We start from the raw sequence: 15,163 nt of genomic DNA on the forward strand, positions 1-15,163 counted from the left end.
CACTACTTCAGCAACTCAGAGGTTAATGAGTGCACAGATTTTCAAACACGCAGCAGAATGACTTGTTTTAAATGTACCATGCCATTCAGGCTCCTGTCTGTGTATTCTGTAAACCTTCAATTTTTTTTTCTCCAATTGAAATTGGAGCTACAAAACCAGAACTAGAATCCATGGCCCGGGGTAGTGTGAAGCAGCCCTGGAAGTTGCCAGGCGATTTGCTGCAGAATGTCTTGCTATAGGACTGGGCCCTTCTCTGACTCTGTGTGGTGAGGAAGGCAGTGTCTAGTGTAAAATATCCTGATTCCTCCCCTTGGCTTCTCAGCACCTCCCTCCCCCCTCCCTTTCTCTATTTTATTCCTCCTCCCCATTCAAACATCTCTGTGAATTCCTACCACCAGGTTTTTTGTCTGCCTCACTCTAGCATGGTGAAAGCAGAGAGAGAGGCAGAGAAAATATATCCAAAAAGCAACTGGATGATCGGAGGGAAGTGAGGATCTAGGGAAGCAGTGCACAACTGCGATACTTCCAAAGTCACATCTGCACATTGTCTTACATGGAGTGGTAACCATGGCTATGATAATCACCAGCTACCAACAATTGGGAACTGCAAGTGATTAAAGAGAAACCTGTGTATCAAAAAAAAAAAAAAAAAAAAGAATTGGACCTGCACAGGAGTGGCACAGTGGTGGTGGATTGCTACAGTATTTATCTCTTTCATTCTGGAGGATTCTGAGAGCTTGATCTTTTTCTGTGGTGTTTTTATGTTGTTTCCTTAATATTGGATAGCAAAGGATTTATCGTAGGATAACGTGAAGGGCGATCGGCAATGCCCTTTGCCAAGCGGATTGTTGAGCCCCAGTGGCTGTGTAGGCATGCTGTCACCCTGGTAGAGGGGAGCTGTTGCCGGGATCAGGGGGAAGACCAGAGGCAGCAGCACCCCAGGGGGAATTCCAGGGAAGAATTGGCAGTTAATGTGGCATCCTCCGCACAGGTGCCCACAGAAGAGAGGGAACCTCTACCCACTGATGGTCAGGAAAAAGATGTGGCGACTTTGGATTTGTGTGCGGTCAACAATGTTGCAATGTCACGGATTTTGCGCCAACTTTCGGATATGGCGCGGCATGCTTGCTCTCTCTTCCATGAGATTGAAGCAGAGATTCAGGTTACCGCGCGGCGTGTGCGAGCGCTGCAAGGGAAAATCGGTAATGTCCAGCAGGTCGTCAGCAGCTTGGATCCCAAGCAGGAGACAGTGCGTGAGTACCACATCTTGGATGTCATTTGCTGCAGTTTGTATTTAGCATTTATGTATCTCCTTTACTCTGTGCTCTGGGACAAGAATTTACTGCTTGGTACAGGCCCTTCATGCTAAATGGAAAAAAAAGAGCAATACAATGAATTGTCACAATGGCACTAATTTCCTACCTTTCCCTCACCCTCCCCAATTTATGAATCACATTACTTATCTTATGCTAATAAGTGCCCAAATGTTTCATTATCACCTCAGATGCTACAGGGGCAGGGAGGGAAATCTGCATTGCTGCTCCAGCAGTTGCTGAATGTGATGGGGAAAGGCATGAGGGTGTCTTTTGCTCTTAATTCACAAATGTTGTTTTACTGATGCCGCTAGCAAAATGAGGCGTGCTTTACATAGGTAATGAACTTAGCATTAAAACATGTAGAGGCCTAAAAACTCTATGGGGCTCTCTCCCACACAGCCATTCACAATAGTTGTGGCTTGCAGAGTTCTTATCGGCTTTTATTGTGCTGTAATGGTTGTACACCTATAGAGTATATACAGTACATTGCTGTTCCTGTTTGCATTTATGCTGTGTTCATGCATGGTTGTAGGTGGCAATACTAGATGTGCGCATTGTATCAATCTATATTTGTCTTTTATACAGTATTTATAAGATCATTTTTATTAAATAATATTATCTATTAGGATTGGCTTTCAGATCAATGAAAAGAAAAATAGTGCTGCCTATTACTGCAAAGCAAGCATGTGTAGACTGGGATTATAGCATTTATATCTGTCCTTTGCGTGACTCGGTATCATGGATTTCCCCATGACTTGTCTCTTGGAGTGCACTGCCCTTGCTATAGCTACTGTATCCCCCTGCAGTATCTTTTCATCTGTCTGCTGAAATAACTGCTCCCAGCTTGGTCCATTCTCCAAGCTGCTGATAGACATCTACTCCTCAGGTGTACTCTATAGTAGCTATAGAAGTGTTATGCTCATGGGATCATGGTTTAACCCCTTCTATGCAAGCTTGGATGTTACATCTACCGACTGCAAATCATTACAGCTTATGAGAGGCAGGCAGTGGGCTCTGTTGTATTGAATATATTATACAGGGTTACAATATACTGCTTTAGCTTCATATTAACCTTCACTGCCCCTCGGTAATAACACATGCTACATCCAGACCCTTTTCCTTCCCTCTGCTCTGTTCTCCAGTGATTCCATGCTGCTGTAAGGCACCTGAGTGCCAGTCAGACAGCACGGAAGAGCAGAGGTGTGTCTGGGCTGTGTGTGTGACACTTACATAAGGAGCCTTCTGGAGGCTTCAGAGATTGTGCGGAATCACTGGGCAGATGCCGAGGACTGAAATCGCAGCAGCAGCAGCAGCAGCACAGAGGTGGCAATGATCATTCATGCTCCTAAGCAACAGGAAGGAAGAGGGAATGGTTCACATTATGATAGGCTCCAGGTAGCCAATCAGAGAGCACAGCAATTATGGTCATTGTGATATTAAAAGGAGCTCTGCGATAATACAACATCCTCCTGGTGTTCTCACAAAAATAGAGAATACGAACCTGTGATTTATGTATGTATATATATATATATATATATATATATATATATATATATATATATATATATATATATATATATATTCAGCAATTATTGGCCAACCAAAGTGTAAAATGCTTTTACTAGCAGTCTCAGTGTTATGTGCTACATTCATGCTAATTTGATCTCTATGCGGCTATGTCATATTATTTTGTGCCTGTAAATGCTGCTTATGCTGCAGTCTAGCCCCACAGAGGGGTATGGTACGTCCTCTGGCTCTTTTTTTCACCCCATCGCCAGTCTCTGAGGAGGAATGGCTGTCAGGTTCACAACAGCTGTAGTCTGTGAGGAAGGGATATACATTTTGATCCCTTTCACCATTTCAATGTGACCTTGGAGATGTACTACTAACACTTTAAAGACATATATGTAGCTACTGTATGTAGAGATAAATCATGCTACTTATGAAAATACATTGTAAGATGATATAGGCGGGGATATTTTTTTTTTTTTACTGCAGTGCTCACTGCTCAGAGTGAGGGCAGTGGCCACAAACCCTCTCTGCCAGCAGCACCATGTGCTGTAGTGATCCCTACATACAGTGTAACTATCAGACAGGGAGGTCAGATGTCACACTGCTGAAGACATGTGTGACAGGTTGCCCGGAAAAGTGTACAACTATTACTAGTGCCACTACAATGGTTTCAGCTTCATAGTCTGGTTGTAAAGGCTGGTTAGAATTTATCAGTGCTGACTCTAGAGACACACTTTACCTTGTGATTTAATCAGCAGTGTCATTTACTTAAATCACATTTTTTTATATATTTATTATGTGCCAAAGGAGGAAATGTGTCTTCAAGACTCCAGTCATGTCAAGACACCAATAGGTTACTCTACCATACCTGAATTATATTTTATTATAAAATATTTTATAAATTATTGGGAAACAAATGGAATATATAAGATAAGCTATTTATTTGACAGTTTGATTCTTTAATATCCCTTTATACTCTGTACCAAATATTTGTTGCCTGTCTCTTTTTTTCAGATTGGATTTCATACATCACCACTCTTTTCTACTGTATTTTTTCCCTTGTCCTTTATTTTTCCATCTTTGCTTGCTTGGAGAAATAGAAAGAAATGTGCTATTGCTTGTAACATCCAATCAGATGTTTGCCTTTAATAGTCTGCAATAAACAGTGGACAGCCAATATCTGATTGGTTACTGTGTGATTGTCGTGTTTTATTTCTGTCAACTTATATCACAGTTCTTTATAGGCGTGGCTCATAATCATAGATGTATTTCCAAGTCAGACATGAATAATTTCGTATTCCTATGAAAACTCAGCATGCATTGACCACTGCACCTGATGCAAATATTTCTCCATACTATACAACAGCAATTACCATCTTATGTTTCAATAAATTAATGCAAGGCTGGTTACTTCAATCAATTAGAAATAAGAAAATAGAACAGCACATTATTCAGTAGCTAAAATGGGACATGTAGAAAAGTGCGGTACAGTGACCATCACCTTCAGCAACGACAAACAAGGAAATTGTAAAATGTAACAAACAACTCCTTGGTATCAAAACTATATAAAAACAAAAGTAAAAGTAATCATGCCTTGAAAGTAATAATTAAGATTTTTTTTTCCGCAGATATGGAAGTACTAGACCTAAAGTAACATAAAAAAGATGACATCATTTAGTGGGGTCATAGAGCACGTTCTCTGTGCACGCCCTGATCTATTTCTTTTTCCTCTCAGAACATGGGACATTTCTCTTTAGATTGTCCAAAACCAGTTTTCTTTTTTTTTTCTTTTAACATCAAACTCTTTCCAAAAATAAGATATTCCTCTATTGTTTCCAGCTGCGTCAACAGACTGAGCGCTGAGACAGAGCATTCACAGGCAACTTTGATTTATTTCAAATACATTGGTTCAAAGAAACAAATACCTTGTTAAAAAGTGACCAGGATAGTTTTTCATCAGGGTGGAGTTTGGAACCGGAAATTACTTCTCTAGAGGTATTTTACAGTTCCTAATTGTTTTTTGTGTTACTTTATTAGATGGGGAGCCTTATATATTTTACTGTGTCTTGCAATAGATTATTTTTATTGCTTTTCAAATTTCAAAAACTTTTAATTTACATTTCAGGTTCTGTGTTAAGTCTAGTGCTTTAATGCCGGGGCATATTAAGAGAGGAGGGGGCCCGTGTTCATTCCCCATCCGGGGCCCCCTCCTCCCCAGCGGCCACGAGCACAGTGACAGCAACAGTAGATTCCAGGCACTAGTCTGTGCCCGGAGTCTACTGTGCATTTTCCCAGCGATTTCCCTATGGCACATGCGCAAAACGCAGGGAAAATGGCCGCTGTGGCCATTTTTTCAGCTGATCTGGGACTTCGGAGAGGTAAGTATTAAAAAGTATGGGTGCAAAGTGTGCATTGTGCGCCCCCTTTGGACTCAGGTGCCTGTGAGCACCGCACACCCTGCCCCCATTATAAATACACCCCTGCTGTAATGCAGGAATATGGAGCCTATTTGTTGAGAAAGCAGCGATAGTTTTCTCTCACTGCATATCCCAGCAATAAAAAAATCTATCACCGCTATTTATCATTTAACTCTCACTGTGGCAGTAAACATAATGTCTCTGAACAAAGTTATACCCCTTTTACACCAGAGCTAAAGCCCAGGTTATTACTGGGTCTACCCAGGTTGCAGCTCAGTGTAAAAGTGTCCCTGAAAAATTACATCCAACCCAAGTAGCTAGCAGGGTCGGACCCAGGATGGACCTGGGTAATGGTGTAGTGTAAATGGCGCAACCCGGGTTATACGACCTGAGTCATGCGTAAAATAAGATGATTGGTGGTTGTGAAGCAGTTACTTCCCACTTTTTATGACCTCACAAAGTTAGCAGGGCAGACCCAGGTTCAGTGTGAACGGGGCTGACCTGAGAATAACCCAGATCGATGGTGCTGTGTAAACGGTGTCTGACCTGGGCTGGAACCATGTCTGAAAACTCAGGTCGGATCCGGGTTTTTGGTGGAAAAGAGGTATAAAAAAGAGAAAGTAACTGTGTACCTGGACAATGCAAGTGGTGCAAATTCATTTATTTTATTTTTTTGTATGCAGGATAAATATTGGCTGCTTTTGCATGTAGCCCACGAATGCTGAACAGTTTTATTTTTGCACAGCAATTTAGTTATGAGTTAGGACACAGCCCTCTCAAATATAAATCTCTCTGTACATTTTAAATCTGCCCCACCTGTAGTGCAACATAGTTTTGCCAGGTGCACAACTGCTTGCTCTGTTTTGCCTAAATTTTGCAGATGATTGTCCCAATAAATCTGCAATGTATGGGGTTCCCCAATTGGTGATTCCATTCAAAAAGTGATTGGAATATGCAAATCAGGTTCTCCAACATTACTACCAACTCAAAACCAGGCCAATGTGTTAACATTAATTGAAAATAATTGAACATAGAAAGTAAAATATTGTAATACATTACATGGATATACAAGCGTGTATCAGGCATCGTTACTGACATCCGTGGTGAATGAAAATGTGTGTAGAAAACTAGAAATAGGCTTGTGTGTTGTGTTTTCAATCGCATATTTTATGGAACAATCATTTAAACGTAGCATTAATACTAGCATGTATTAAAGAGAATGTCTAATCTGCCAACCGTGAGCATCTACTACCAAGGCTCAATGGCAGTGACTTGGCTGGTAAGAGTGCAGTAGTTACCCCTTCTCATATTATGTGCGGCCATGAAGCATATGGAGCTGCCTATGGGTGCTATAATGACACAAACTAAAGGTACACACTAGACGATGTGCTCACGATGTGATATCGTGAGCTATTTCCCTTGGACTCTCCTCAGCACTCCAGGACACGATATGGTACTAAAAAATGTCCAATCTGACTTAAGATCTGTCGTGCACAAAATCTATCGCACAAAATCGTGTATGAGATTGGCAAATCTTTTCTGTAGTAGACAAGATCTGAAGATGCGATGTACAACCAGCGGGTACGCCCATTGGCATCGTGATCGTGAGTGGACACTCACGATTTGGACATATTTTACACGATTTGCCGTTCCGATGCATCGAAATTAGGAGAATCGTGTAAAATATTGTCTAGTGTGTACGCACCTTTAAGGCTGCTATTTCAGGTAGCTGATTTTCAAGTACAGCAAATTAAATGGAATTAATGTAAAAGAAAAACGTAAATTTTCTTGCTGCTAAAGCATTCACTAATGATTCGCACAGTGTTGGCAGGGCTAGTAATGATAAGTGTCAATATTTGCCTTTTATAGCGTAAATCAGTCATCCCTTAGAATGTAAGCTCTCATGAGCAGGGACCTCTTCCCTCATGTGCTTCTCTTTACATTTTCTTCTACTCTCTACTCCCCATTAGGGCACCTATCACGGGACCGCCAACTCCCGGCAGCTTATTGTGAGTGCTTTAATCACTATTTCAGCAATGTATATAAGTTGTGTCCTTGTCCTGCACTGTAATGTACTGTAAGTTACTTGTTTCTTGTTCACTTATTAGTTCTATGTACTATGTAAGGCGCTGCGGAACACTTGTGGCGCCATATAAATAAAGGATAATAATAATAATAATAATATATACATTTGCTAGCTTTGTTAAGTGCAAGGAGAGAGGAAGGTTTTGCTCAGGCATCAGAGTGACTAGGCACCATACCATACACAGCATAAGACTACTTGGAGTAGGGATGTACCTAGCAATTATTCTGCCTGAGGCAACAACTGCCATTGCACACTCCTCACCCTTTATACAAAGTAACATAAACATTTGTGGTGTACACTAATAACAGTATTACAGTGTTTAATTATTACATCTAATAATAAGGCACAACTGTAGATCTACAGCTGGACATTATCATTTTCCTTTTTTAACCAACATTTTGCGGCTTTCTCAAAAGCTGCCACCTCAGACAGATGCCACTTTAGGTCCATGACATATGAGGTGTCAAACGCTATCAGTGTTGGGACCTCAATTATTATCTGCCTGGTCTGTCGTGATGATCAGGGCAGGAGGTGGGTCTGACATATTGACAACCAATTTACGCAATGGACCCTCAGTTGTGGGGTCCCAATAGAATTATGAACAACAACAGTGTAGAAGAGAATGTTCCAGGGGAGGGACCTCCATAGTTTTGTTAATGGGAAAAGAGTCACTCTAAAGAGTCTAAACCATTGATATAAAATGGATTTTATGGGGCCTATGTATCAAAGCTTGATGCGAGATAAAATTGTGAGATATACAGTATATCACCAACCAATCAGCTGCAAACTATCATTTCTTAAACACAGCATGCAAAATGTAAGTTAGAAGCTGATTGGTTGGTGATATATATCTCATAATTTTATCTCACATCAAGCTTTGATACATATGCCCCTAAGTGCTGTTATTATTCAAATATTTAGTAACATTTATTTATATAGCACAAACATATTCCATTGCGCTTTACAATTGGGATCAAAGTGGTAATAAAAAGAGCCTGGGTAATAACAGACAGACAAAGAGGCAAGTTGGCCTGCTCGTAAGCTTACAATGTATGGGGTCATTTTATATTATGCAATATGTACTTGAATGTTCTATGTACACTCAGTGTAGGTTGTAATTGTGTAGTCACAAAATTACCAGAGTTGTATTCATGACATGTAAAAAATTGAAATAGTCTAATTCTATATAATGTTCTGAAAATCACAGTATCTTGTGACCATAATCACACCTCTTGGTAAATCTGTGCATCTGGTATTCATTCATTCTGAATGAAGGGCTGATCCTCAGGATGAGACTGTGACCTCCGAACTGCAGCAGTAAAGAAAACTGGCCATGAACAAATGCTGGAGAGTGACAATGATTGTATAGTTAGAATACAGCCCAGTTAACTAAGTAAAGCATTGGGATTGTGGGTAGCAGGTGAGTAAGTACCTACAATGGAATAATAGTTTAAATGAAAACATTCTTTTATACAGTTAGCAACATTTACTAGAACGTACACAACTCAAGGTCCTATCTTCTATTCAGAGTAGGTTTATCAGCCAGACGGATGTTGAGGATACAAACATTTAGCTTTTGGTGATAATATTTGTACACACATTTCTATAACACTCTGTTAATGTGTTGCAAGACCTCATCAAGATGTTCCTTTTTCTGAATGGCATAACCTTGATAAAGTTCAATGGAATGGCCTAATACTTTTCATGAAATAACTAAATATAGGCCTCATTCACCAAACCTGCTTTTTTTTAACCTGATTTTCTCACACTAAGAAATGCATGAAACACGCTTTAAAAATAGGACAAATAACAGTCAATGATGCTTTACCCAACAAAATTTATTGTGCCACAAATTTGTAAAATGTATTTCTCATGCTTAAACCAGCCTACCAGTACAATAGCTTGCACTACTATTGTGTATGAACCATGCTACCTGTACAATAGCTTGCATTACTATTGTGTATGAACCATGCTACCAGTACAATAGCTTGCATTACTATTGTGTATGAACCATGCTACCAGTACAATAGCTTGCACTACTATTGTGTATGAACCATGCTACCAGTACAATAGCTTGCATTACTATTGTGTATGAACCATGTGTATGAATTTTCAGATGGTTAAGTACATTTAGAAAATCAAGGCAAGTCCAACTGCAGCAAATATATGTCCACCATGTCAGTTTCACTGTTATGTTAACAGTGTTGCAAATAAGAGTTGATCTGTAAAAGTGTTCTATTTCTTTTTTAAAATACAAAAGTATCAGAAAAATATACTGATATGTAGCAAAGAGTAGATGTAACATATTTTAACGTATCAATACAAGAAATAAAGATGGCCCTTAACAATATACTGTCACATTGCTATCCACAACCTCTTCCTCTCCAACTCTCTTAACCTTCTTGCTATAACGGAAGCCTGGCTTTCCCCCACTGACACTGCTTTCCCCATTGCTCTCACCTATGGGGGCCTGTCCTTCACCCACTCTGCCGGACCTAACTCTGTCCCCCATCTATACCTTTTGCGTCATCCCCACTGAGCCCTCCCTCTCTTTCTCCTCATTTGATGTACACTCTAACCATCTTTTCCACCCCATTTATCTCCATATCGCAGTCATCTACTGTTCCCCTGGCACTACTTCCCAATTCCTCAATAATTTTGCTACATCTCCTCTGACCTCCCTCCATCATCCTGGGTGACTTCAACATCCCCATTGACACTCCCACTTCTTACCCTTTCTTCCTCTTTTGGCCTCTCTCAATGGACCTTTTCCCCCACACACACTGTCTCGGCCACTGACTTGACCATGTCTTCTCCTATCAATGTGCACTCTCTGACTCCAACTCTCCTTCCCACTCTCTGACCACCATCTCCTCTCCTTCACTGTTTCCTCATCTCCTGCTCCCCTTCCCATAACGCCCAAATCTGCCATCACCAAGCGCAATCTGTCCTCTCCTTTTCCCTCTATCCACCCTGGCCTACCTCAACTAGGCAGCCTCCCACTACAATCTCACCCTCACCTCCGCCCTTGACTCTGATTGCCCCCACCTCTACTGTCTTGCTTCTCCATTCTAAACTTCAACTTTACACAGTTTCTCCAAAAATGCTCATGCACTGCCGAACACCACTGGAAAAACTCTATTTTTTTGGTGGACTTCCTCCACTTCATATTCATCCTGTCTTTCTACAATTCTGCCTTCGCCAAGCTATCCTTCCTCACGTCTGTCAACCCCTCAGTCTTCCAATCCCCGCCGCCTCTTTCCTACATTCAACACACTCCTTTGCCGCCCCCTAAAGTCCCACACCCCTTATTGCCCCCGACTTTGCCTTCTTTTTCCTTTCCAAAATCAAGGCTCTACATCACGAAAACTACTCCTACCATAATTTTTCTGCTGCTCTTACCACTCCATACTCCCCTCCCTTCAGCCACCACCACTTGTGCTCCTTCCACCCTACCATGGGCAACAAAGTCCATTACCTTATTTTATCCTCTTCCCCCTCTACCTGCTTACTGGATCCCATCCCCTTTTATCTCATTTGTTCCCTCTCCCCCACTGCCTGCTCTCACCTTGCTCACCTATTTAATCTATCCCTCTCCATTGGCATCTTCCCCTCATCCTTCAAACATGCTCTTGTCTCATCTATTCTAAAGAAAAAAAAAAACCTTGACTCCCTCCTTACTCTCTAATTACAGCCCCATTTCTCTTCTCCCTTCTGCTTCTAAAGTACTTGAGCAGCTTGTCCACATCATCTCACCTGCTGTCTCTCTGACAACTCTATCCTTGAATGCCTTCAATCTGTCTTCCACTCCACTGAAACTGCCCTGGCCAAAGTCACCAACGATCTTTAAATTCAGGGGCCACGTATCCCTGCTCATCCTCCTGGATCTCTCTGTGGCTTTTCTCCGGTGCTGCCCCCCACTACTGGAACAATCTCCTTCATTCTATCAGACTATCCATTAGCCTGCATGGCTTCAAATGTGCGCTGAAAACTCACCTCTTCAAAAAAGCATAGCAGCCCACTGCCTTACCATGTCACCATGTAGTTTACCTCACTCTCTCTCATCCTCCATCTCTCCCACTCTTGCTCCCTGCCCTCAGCTCCCCTATGTCAGCCGTTTGTCTCCCCCTTCCCATTTGTATGTAAGCTTCAATGAGCAGGGCACTCCTCTCTCATATCTCACTACCTACTATTCTCGCTCACCAGCTATACTCTCCACCACCTTCTTGGGTTCTCTTCCCTGGGTCTCCACCCGCTAAACTTGTTAGTTGTGCCCAAGCCTGCAAGTACAGGTTTAAGCTTGTGCTGAATATTCCCCCACTCGTCCTTTAAATAAGTAGCTTTGTTGTGAGTTGTAGTGTTATTGTTTATTGCATACTGTATTGTATTGTTTACTGTATTGTACTGTGTTACCATGTACTGCCTTGTTGTTTGTCCTCTGTATGGCGCTACTGACTTCTTGTGGCGCCCTATAAATAAAGTTCAATAATAATAATTGCCTCAGCACGCAGTAGCAACTATATGCAGAAGGCTGTTTCTAGAGACATGCAAAGCAATTAACAATGCTATAAAAATACTATAATAATATTCACAAAGCAAACATGAGTTGAACCGCTTGGTATCTTTGCCTTAATCACTCTATCCAACGTCCATGCCTAATGAAAAAGAGCTACCAGTGCACAATGTCTCTGTATTAGACAGAATGGGGTTAAGTCCTATTGTAATTAGAACAGTAGAGTGGAGTCCAGGAGCTTATATGTTCCCATCAGCCTATTATGTTTGGAACTAAACAGATGTGAAAACACTTCTCAATTGTCACGCATTGTGTCATATAATAAGCAAGTAGCATCATTTGTCATTCATATCCAGGAAGTTATATAGGGTAATTTTTTTTATTATACTAAATTACAACATTTCCTATATTTTATCTAACCTAACCGTGACATTCAAATGAATAATGACATTCAAGTACAGTGGTAAAGAAGGTGCTGCTTAGAATAGCTCACAGCATTAATCATACAATTATTATTATTATTTTCTATTTTTGAATGATTTCTGTAAATATACCTTATAAAATATGATTCATTATATCTGTGTTTCTTCACACCTATCTGTTTGTCTATACATGAATATGTCGGTGAAACTTTCTATAGACACCAATAGCAACACAGCTTTTATGTGAAAATCTTATTAACAAAAAAAACAATTATCTGTTACTTGATCCCTTAAGCTGCATACACACACAACGATGTAGTAAATGAACGATTTTAGTAAATGATTTTCGTTCATTTTTTTAAGGGAAAAATGAATGAAAATCGTTTACTAAAATCCTTCATTTAATAAATGTAATGAACGATTCTTTTGAACTACAAACGATTTTTGCATATTCCCTTACTGAAAATCGTTGAGTTGGTCAGTCTGACTGAACTACAAACTACAAACGTGAACGCGCATGAACGATGATCGTTCATCGTTTTTACTCAGAAAGTGAACGATTTTTTTCAATGATTGAACGATAAACGATATCGTTACCAATAATCGTTCAAAAAATCGTTGTGTGTGTATGCACCTTTAGTATTTACTTTTCTATTGTATTTATTACCAATATTATTTTTATGCTTTAATGCTTCTTCACCATTCCTGTATATAACTTATTTAGGGCAGAAGTTTACTGGATTCTTATAAATGCGTTTTTATGTTTTTAATAGTGATGATCACACACGGAAAATCAAATTTCACCACTTCACTGTCGATGAACATCTCCGTAGTACAATTTCAATATACACTCATTCGATTTTTCAGAGTTTTTCATAAACTAGTGCTGAATTGTCACCCCTGTATAAGACCCCAGAAATTCACCCTTTGCCTAGCAATATTTTGTTAAAGCTTAACAGACTATGCTGATGTTCTATAAATAAATGTTAATAAAATAAATTACATAATTATTGTGTAATTTCCATTTGTTTCTACTTTAGGCTACCTTATACTCATTGGGCTCAGCAGTTTGCACTCTAAAGCTGGGTACACACTAGACCAGGGGTAGGCAATAAGCTGTCCTCCAGCTGTTGCTGAACTACAAATCCCATCATGCATTGCAACAGTTTAACATGGCCAAATAGCAAACCTGTGACAGGGCATGCTGGTATGTGTAGTTCTACAACAGCTGGGGGGCGCTTATTGCCCACCCCTATACTGGACGATATGTTGTCCTATCCAGCATACCGGAGCGACTTATGGAGTACATTGTCTAGTGTGTACCCATGATATGCATGCTCCCGCGAGTTGTTAGCGTCATCGTCCGTACTGCAGGGCCAATGGGGAATGTCGCTAATGATGTCATGCTGCAGAATGCCCTCCCCCGTCGGACCCGGCATCGGCAAGTGTGTATGCACTTGCCGCATGCCTGGTCCCATCACCACAATACCGCGCTGAGTACACATCGGCTAACGTGTACCCAGCTTTAGACTTGTCAGAAATGGTGCCTTTATTCCCAGGCTCCCGGCATTTGTAGCCAGGTTACAGTAGATAGCAGCAGAAGCTTCTCACAGCTGGTGAAGGACAAAAAAAAAAAAAAAACAGGGAGAACAATAGGAGTGACAGAATGTGAAAGAAGAGAGGAAGGAAATTGAGTAGAAACGTGTTTTTCTGTGCAAAAACCACTATTTCATATTTATTAGCTAAAGTCCTAAAAATAACTCAGAATATTAGATGTTCCCATACAACGATATAGGGAAGATGAAAAGCATCCATACTCCCAACCTTTTTACTGCTCAGACCTATTTTCTTTTAGGAAATTGAGAGTTTATGGTAACAATTTATATTTACCGTCAATGCTATGCTTGCTAATGCAGATTAGTTATGTTCTATGTGTGGCTACATTCATTCTATTGCCATTTAAAAAGACTATAAATTATGTATACATTTATCTGTTTACTTAGTAACACACAATGTATTCAGGGCATTATAGTATTTAGGACCAATACTTTTTGAGCAACAGTAAAAATAGGTATTAGAAAACAATAGGAGACAGGTCACTGCCCTGAACAGTTTACAATCCGGGTGCTTTATATTTGTTTGCAAGGCAAGTTGAAGATCTGTATAACCATACAGGTAATGTATATAAGCTGTATAATACTTAGAAAACAGTTTTTTACCTGTTCAGTTTGGGACCCTGTTAATAGTAAAACATTTATACAAAGTCAGGTATGGTTCTGGCATATGTCAGCCCTTCATTAGGAGGTGTCTTATTGTTTGTCTTAATCAGCTTGGAGCTTAACTGTGAAATTCCTTTAACTCCTTCACTGCTGGGCCGGTTTCCTGTGATGTGACATGTAGGAGGATGCCTGTTCTGACGAGATCAAAGCCTTGAAAGGATGAATAGTCCATTGAGACATTTATTGTCAGTTAGACATTGTGTCATTAGATTACAGAGAAAAGTGGGTGTGAGATGATGGACATTTTTTTGTGAAACATTTACATCTTTCTTGGATTTCTTCAAATACTATAGTAGTGAGGCAGGGGTCATTTTAACATAGTGGAATTTTGTATGTATTTGTTCTTTTATGTTGCTCTAACCCCTCCGGCATCATATTGGGTATGTTTCATGTATACAGTAAATTACCGTGACAGAGGAATTACCCTTTGCTTTGATGGCTCTCCTCCCAGGAGCAAATGGACTAGTGCAAATGTCTTAGAGGTTTAGTAATCAATTTTAGATCTTTCTGTGTTTCGTCTGATTGAACCATTCCCATTAATACTATGACAGAAGGCACTGAACAGGCCAGTTATGTGACCTATGGCACTTTAGCTTTTGTGGAACTACTGTACATATC

The 15,163-nt window shown here is 40.3% G+C and overlaps 1 protein-coding gene across 1 annotated transcript in view; it reads left to right on the top strand.

Moving 5' to 3' along the window:
• The first annotated feature begins 430 nt into the window (after nucleotides 1-430).
• The window catches only part of NHS (NHS actin remodeling regulator), a 250,348-nt gene continuing 235,615 nt past the window's right edge, over nucleotides 431-15,163 (top strand). The window contains exon 1 of the mRNA XM_088449523.1: nucleotides 431-1,253. Coding sequence (XP_088305649.1) covers nucleotides 827-1,253 — 427 coding nt within the window. The 5' untranslated portion in view covers nucleotides 431-826. The remainder of the gene's footprint in view (nucleotides 1,254-15,163) is intronic.

This window comes from Taudactylus pleione, unplaced genomic scaffold, assembly GCF_031769625.1.
Source record: "Taudactylus pleione unplaced genomic scaffold, aTauple2 ptg000487l, whole genome shotgun sequence".
In the NCBI taxonomy this organism is placed as follows: Eukaryota; Metazoa; Chordata; class Amphibia; order Anura; family Myobatrachidae; genus Taudactylus; species Taudactylus pleione.